At 48.7% G+C, this 7,448-nt stretch overlaps 1 protein-coding gene across 1 annotated transcript; it reads right to left on the reverse strand.

Moving 5' to 3' along the window:
- Window positions 1-466: 466 nt before the first annotated feature.
- Window positions 467-4,109, reverse strand: P2RY4 (pyrimidinergic receptor P2Y4). The gene is made up of 2 exons (XM_083596512.1): window positions 4,055-4,109; window positions 467-2,099 (listed from the first exon to the last, which is right to left on the reverse strand). The coding sequence occupies exon 2, from the start codon at window positions 2,094-2,096 to the stop codon at window positions 1,041-1,043; it is 1,056 nt and encodes a 351-aa protein (XP_083452638.1). The 5' UTR covers window positions 2,097-2,099; window positions 4,055-4,109; the 3' UTR covers window positions 467-1,040.
- Between the last annotated feature and the right edge of the window lie 3,339 nt (window positions 4,110-7,448).

A 7,448-nucleotide genomic window follows, 5' to 3' on the forward strand; every position in this document is an offset into this window, starting at 1 on the left:
GCTGCATCAACAGAAGTCCAGTGTACAGATGAAGGGAAATAATAGTAAAAGGTAAAGGTACCCCTGCCCGTACGGGCCAGTCGTGACCGACTCTGGGGTTGCGTGCTCATCTCGCTTAAGAGGCTGGGAGCCAGCGCTGTCCGGAGACACTTCCGGGTCACGTGGCCAGCATGACGAAGCTGTTTTGGCGAGCCAGCACCAGCGCAGCGCACGGAAACGCCGTTACCTTCCCGCTATAAAGCGGTACCTATTTATCTACTTGCACTTAGGGGTGCTTTCGAACTGCTAGGTGGGCAGGAGCTGGGACCGAACGATGGGAGCTCACCCCACCGCGGGGATTCGAACCGCCAACCATACGATTGGCAAGTCCTAGGCACTGAGGTTTTACCCACAGCGCCACCCGTGTCCCTAAGCTCAAGCTCAACCTGAGCTAATGCTATTCTAGGCTGCATCAACAGAAGTCCAGTGTACAGATGAAGGGAAATAATAGCCCTGCTCTATTCTGCCTTGGTCAGGCCACATCTGGAGTCCTGTGCCTAGTTCTGGGTACCAATATTGACAAAGCTGGAAACTAGGCAGAGGAGGGTTACTAGGATGATAAAGGGCCTTGCAGCCAGGCCCTGTGAGAAACAGTTGATGGAGTCTTTATATCAATAGAAATGGTCTCCCTGAAAGTTGCATAAAATTTGAAGGACAGGAGAGGGCAAGCTTCCATCAAAGCCAAATGTTGTATAGTGCTGGAATACTGCATGGAACACAATCAGAAGCCCTTCAAAACTGACTTCCAGAAAGATCTGGAAACAGCTAACTATTAAATTAACAGACATGGTTAAAGAAGGAGAGAGGTTTAGATAAATCAGTATAACTCTGTGTTGGAAGACTTATAAAAGCATAGATTTGTAGAGTTGGAAGGCACCCCAAAGGGTTTTCCAGTCCAACCCCTTGCAATGCAGGAATCACAGCTCAAGATTCCCTTACAGGCAGCCATTCAAACTCTGTTTAAAAATCTTCAGAACGATGAAATGGAGCACATCCCACAGTCAGATTTCACCCACAAGCTGGGAAATGGGGGTCAGAGTCAGTGCATGCCTAGTTCTGGGCCTTTTGAACAAGCTCTGGTGCAGCTTTCCCCTATAGAGGTTCCCAGCCAGGAAGTAGAGGATAGGATCAATGCAGCTATTGGCACTGGCCAAGGGCCTGGTGATTTTGTAGGCCACATTCACAGCGTTGAGTGTGCGACAGTCGGCCTTGAGCAGCCGAGAGGTGTAGTAGGCGGTCCGCGTGATGTGGAAAGGGAGGAAGCAGATGACGAAGACCACCACAACCACCACAATCATTTTGACAGAGCGTGCCTTGTAGGCGGGGACCTCCTGGCCAGAGTGAGGCCTCCACAGCTTCTGGGCCATCTGGCAGTAGCAGATGAGGACAACCAGGAACGGAAGGCCAAAGAGGAGGGCCATCACTGAGGAGCTGTAGCGTACGTAGTGGCCAAATTCGGCTGGCTTTGTGGTGTCGTGGCAGAGGGTATCGTTTCCCCGGGCACTGATGGTGACGAAGACCAGGTTGGGGATGAGGCAGGTGGCAACCACTGCCCACACTCCCCCACAAATCAGGTGGGCGTGCCTCGTTTTGACCCACCTGAGGGCCTGGATGGGATGGCAGACCGCCACGTAGCGGTGGATGCTGATGCAGGTGAGGAAGAGGATGCTGCTGTAGAGGTTGGCATAGAAGAGGAAGCGCACCACCTTGCACATCCCCTCCCCGAAGGGCCAGTTGTTGCGGTTGGCATAGTAGTAGACCAGCGTGGGGAGAGAGAGGACGTAGAGGGTGTCCGACAGGGCCAGGTGGAACATGTACGTGGTGGTGGCATTCCAGGGCCGCATCCTGGAGATGAGTGCCCACAGGGAGTAGGAGTTGAGGATGAGGCCCACCACACAGACAGTGGCATAGGAGACAGGCAGGAGGATGAATTTGAACTCCTCATTGAAGATGCAGTTCTCCTTCTCCTCTCTAGTGCTATTACCACCAGTGGCATTCCCAGCCCTGGGTGTGGTGGTGAAAGCCGCCATAGGAAGTGGCACCATCAGGCTGCCCATCTCCTGAAAATCAGGGAGAAAAATATGCTTCACAAAGGCTGGTGGCCATAAGCTTCTCGGGCAGAGAGGCAGAATGAGCACCTGGCGAGAAATTATTTAGCTGTGATTCTTGCATTGACCCTTGAGGGTCCCTTCCAACTATATAATTCTATAATTCTATGATGATGATGATGATGATGATGATGATGATATTATTAGAACATAAGAAGATCCTGCTAGATCAGACCAATGGCCCGTCTAGTCCAGCCTCCTGGACTAGATGCCCTTTATGGGAAACCTGCAAGCAGGATTCAAGCACAAGAGCCCTCTCTCCTCCTGTGGTCTCCAGCAGCTGGCATTCAAGATCGTTGTTTCCTCCAATTGTGGTGGAAGAGCATGACCATCCTGGCTAGTAGCTATCACTAGCCCTGTCATCCTCCAAGACTGTGTCTAATCCACTTTTAAGCCATCCAGGTTAGTGGCCATCACTGCCTCCTGGGGGAGGGAGTTCCATAGTTTAACAATGTGATGCGTGAAGAAGGACTTCCTATTACCTGTCCTGAATCTTCAAACATTCAGCTTCATTGGATACTCACAAGTCCCAGTGTTATGAAAGAGGGAGGAAAGCTTTTCTCTGCCCGCTTTCCCCAGGTCATACATAATTCTGTAAACTATCATGTGATCTAGTACTCTCATCATCACCATCACCATCACCATCACCATCATTTCCTCCAAGGAGCTCTAGGTGGTTTATATGCTGTTCCCTCTCCGTTTTATCTTCACAACAACTCTGCAAGGTAGGTCAGGCTGAGAGGCAGCAGCTTACTCCAAAGGTCATCCAGTGAGCTTCAGGGCCAAATGGGAATTCTAACCCTCATCTCTCTCAGGTCCCCGTCTGTCCCTCTAACCACTGGCATCACATGGGGCTGGCCTGCCCCACCCTTCCATTCCGGTGTGAGGATTATTAGAAAAATGATTAAGATCCTGGATGCCAGGCCCATGAAGCTAAAGAAACCCCTGTTTTCGCTGCTGTCAGTGAGGACATTGTGGTATAATGGTCAGAGTGTCAGACTAGGAACTGGGGGGTTGAAATCCCTTATCAACCAACCACATGCAGTGGCGGAGGAAGCTGCTCGGGCATTTGGGGCAGCATGCCCATGGACGGGGCGAGCCGCTCATAGGGGTAGGGCGCACCATGGGGCCTCCAGAGTCTGCCTGCCTCCTCCCACTCAGCTGCCCTACAGCTAGGGGGGGGGGGAGGCGGCAGGTGACCAGTTTGGGCAGCGCGGAGCCTGCGTGCACTCAAGCCACCGTGTCTCTCCCAGGAGAGACACGTGGCTTGGGCGCTCTGTAGGCCCTGTGGTGAGTGCCACCCGGCATTTAGTCACCCTCCTCAGTGGTGACACCCGGGGCGGACCGTACCAACCACACACCCCTTCCTACTCCCCTGAACACATGAAGCTCACTGAGTGATCTTGGGCCAGCAACTGTCTCTTTAAAGCAAGCTAGGTTTACTTTTTGTGCTCAGAAAGCGGCTGTGAGAGAAGTTCCTTCAAAACAACCACCCCATCACGTGCCCAGAGTGTGGAGGGAGATGGAAAGCTCCTCTTTGGAGATGTGTATCTGTCCTACAGATTTGCTTCTGAGTAGACATTCATAGGATTGCACTGAGCTGTGATTCCTGCACTGTGGGGAAGTAGGCTAGGTGAGGTCCCTTCCTACTCTACTGGAAGGAGGTAGAATTCTCCTTAATTGCAAGTTTTTAAGCAGAGGTTGGGTGGTCATATGTCAGGGATTCTTTAGCTGTGATTCCTGCCTGGGTGGGTGGGTGGGATGGTGGTCAGACTAGAGGACTCTTGGGGGCCCTTTCCAGCTCTACAATTCTATGATTCTATAATTCTAGACATGCATAGGATTTCCCTAAAGGTGGAGGAGGCTACAGCTAAGGGAATGTGGGATTCTCTTATCCCCCTACTCACCTTCCGTCTTGAGGATTCGAGCAGAGTGAGAAAACAGGAACAACTTCCTGGGGAAACCTGCCCTGAATGTCCCCCCCTCTAATTCAAGCTGCTCAAATAATCCCACAGAGCTAACAAAAGAGCCTTTGTGAGAATGGCTGGCCCCTCTAGAAAAAGGATTCTTAATTGGTGTCGCCCAAATGCAGGGTCACCCAGGGAAAAATAATGTCTCAAAGGGATCTTTGTGCTGCCGCAAAATCTTGTGGAACTGCCAAAGGTAACTGTAGAATGCTGGTCTTTCCCATCTGGTCCATGAGAGTGCACCCGCTTTGCCTCTTCCCCTATTGATTGAGAGGCAATGTTTTGTAGTGGTTAGAGTGTCGGGCTAGGACCTGGGAGATGCCAGGGTTTAAAACCCCCACTTGGCCATGAAGCTCAATGTGTGTGACTGTGGAGGCCACTAATTGCACCTTTCAGCCTGACCTACCTCACAAGGTTGTTGTGGGGATGAATTGAGCGGTGGGGGAACCATGTAAGACATCTAGTGATCATGGGAGAGAAAAGATATATATCCTTATATATGGGGAACCAATGTAGTATTCACCCATGGTTGGGGACTATAAATCCCATCTTTCCCCTGACCATTGGTCATGCTGCCTAGGGCTGATGGGAGTTGTATCCCACAACCACTGAAAGACACCATACCAGCTAACTGTACTATGCAGGATGACCAGCCTTGGTTTGCGAGATGACCACTGACCATCCACACAGGACAGTAACCTAATAGCAGCCTGGTTTTACAACCCTCAAGCCAGCCTCGTCTGTGCAGGAAGCACCTCCCCCTTCCCCTTGTATAACTAATTGCATTTGATGAAGCTAACTACGCTGATGATGCCTGGTTCCCGCTCCCCTGAATGTGAACACGCTGACCTGTCTGAACTCTTAATTTACAGGCTGATTCAGTTTATCAAGGCAGCCCCAGCTAATCTTGGGTAGATAATAACCAGAGCCCTTGTCGGCTAAATCGATTAAGCATATCTCATTTGCAAGATAAGCTCCAATTGCCCTCACAGCAATTAAGATGCAGCTTGGTTTCGTTGTACCCTAGCAAAAGAGCCCGCTGGGGCTGGCCACTCAGGGTGAGGAGAATTCAATGGGCTTCGTTTTGTTCCGGAGAAACCAGAGACACGGCTGTGACTTTCAATCTGGCATGTTCAGCTCATTGAATATGTTTTGGGCTCTCATTGAACGCTCCCTCCTGCTATGGGAAATTGCCTTATTATGGCCAATTTTTGATGCCTGAAATAAAATGTGTTGTATTCTCTGTTTTTTTGTGTGTGGTGTAGATTCCCCCACTCCCCTGATTTTATTTATGTTTGTTACATTGAGTACACTGTTTAGCCCTGATAGTTAATGGAGTAAAAATACATTAGGGGTTGGACTAAATGACCCTTGCCATCCCTTCCGACTACAATTCTATGATTCTGTGATTCATTGGGGGTTTTAAAGCAGAGGTTGTTTCTCCATCTGTCAGGGGTATGTTTTAGTTGAGATTCCTGAATCAAAGCGGGTTGGTCTAGATGACCCTTGGAGTCCTTTCCAACTCTACAATTCTGATTCTATGATTCATTGGAGGATTTAGGAGTTGGGGATTTGGATGAAGTGAGTTAGCGGAGGAATTAGCAGCCAGCAGCAGTTCTAATGAGCTGATTCTAATGAGCTCCTCTGGGAGCTCGTGACCTGGACTTGCAAATGGGCATTTGTGAGGGCGTTTTGAAGTGGAGGCCCAGAGAACCAAAAGACATAGAGGGCGAGGGAGCTGCTGCAACACCTCTGCCATGTTTGTCTTCCTGCCTGAGCATGTGCAAAGCTACACCTGCAACAACTGCAAGCTAGTTGCCTTGCTGGAACAGAAGGTCCAGCAATCTGAGGCCCACCAGACAGCACTTGGAGCTACTGGGCAAGATGAGGAATTTCTCAGTGGAGCAGAGAGTGGACTGTCCTGGAACAGTGATGTGTGTGCGAGGTGGAGGAAGATAACCCATTGCAAGAGATGGTCACCTGGAGGTACGTGATGCACAGAAGCAAGTCTGTCAGGAGTCGTGCAGTGTCTCTCGAGCTGCAAAATTAATTCCATGCCTCACCTCAAATTCCAGAGGAGCAAGGACATTAGTTACAGACCTCAGACCACACAGAGGTGGCTGTAGAAGGTGCAGTGCACAGAATGATTTCTGCCACTCCCCAGAGGAGGAAGACACATGAGGTGGTGGTATGCGACTCCCCACTGAGGGGCACAGAGGCAGCAGTGTGTGGAGGGAACAGGACGTCCCAGGAGGTGTGCTGTCTTCCAGGTGGAAAGATTAATGATGTGACAGAGAAGTTGACTACAGCCCCTTCCTTCTGATCCATGCGGGTGCAAATGACACAGCCTTTGACATATAGTAAGAGACTATGACTTGAGTCTGGGCAGGATGGGACTCTGGGGGTAATCTAGTTCAACCCCTCTGAAGAAGGAGAAAACAACCTTGCTCTGTCTTTCACACAGGAGTCTTACAGGTATTTGAAGATGGCTTTTAGAAGACATCTGAAGGCAGCCCTGTTTAGGGAAGCTTTTAATGTTTAAAAGACTATTGTATTTTAATATTCTGTTGAAAGCTGCCCAGAGCGGCTGGGAAACCCAGCCAGATGGGTGGGGTATAAATAATAATTTTTTTTTATTTATTATTATTATTATTATTATTATTATTATTATTATTATTCACCAACAGAATTTGGACTAGTCTGAGATTATCCTCCTAACCATTTCCAGAGCAGGTACAGGGGATTATTGATCATGTGGATCACATCTCCTCTTTCAGCTGGTAACATTAACTTTAACCCTGCATTGCAGGTGTTAGGCTACATGGTCCTTGTGAACCTTCTAACTCTACAGTTCTATGATTCTAATGAATACATCATGTCAAAGGCATTAGTTTACAGGATCCTTAGTGGTGAAGTAAGACACCTGCCAAGGGTTTTAAACAGCAACCGTGCAGTGACTTTGTTTCCATTCTTTGTACTGAACTATTGTCCTTGGACTGTCTCGATATTTTGGCTAATGCTGATTCTTCTCAGGAATTGAAATAAAATTTAAGATTCTGTTTCCAGTTTTCTTAGGGGAAGCTCATTGAAATTTCTATGCACAGATGCTATCATGCTCCTTTGCAAATGTAAAAACTGTTCCATATGACCTAATTATTGAAAGGCTTGCAATAAACTTGGCATGCATTATCATTTAGGGTGGGAAAGGAAGTTGGTGCAAGATTTTTGGAATTTAATTTTGACGGAAATGACCAATGTTATGAAAGAAACTCTTGTTTGTTGTCCAAAATTAATGTGATTGACATACCAATGGACATACCAATGTAGATGTATT

The sequence above is a fragment of the Podarcis filfolensis genome, assembly GCF_964270895.1.
Source record: "Podarcis filfolensis genome assembly, chromosome: Z".
NCBI lineage: Eukaryota > Metazoa > Chordata > Lepidosauria > Squamata > Lacertidae > Podarcis > Podarcis filfolensis.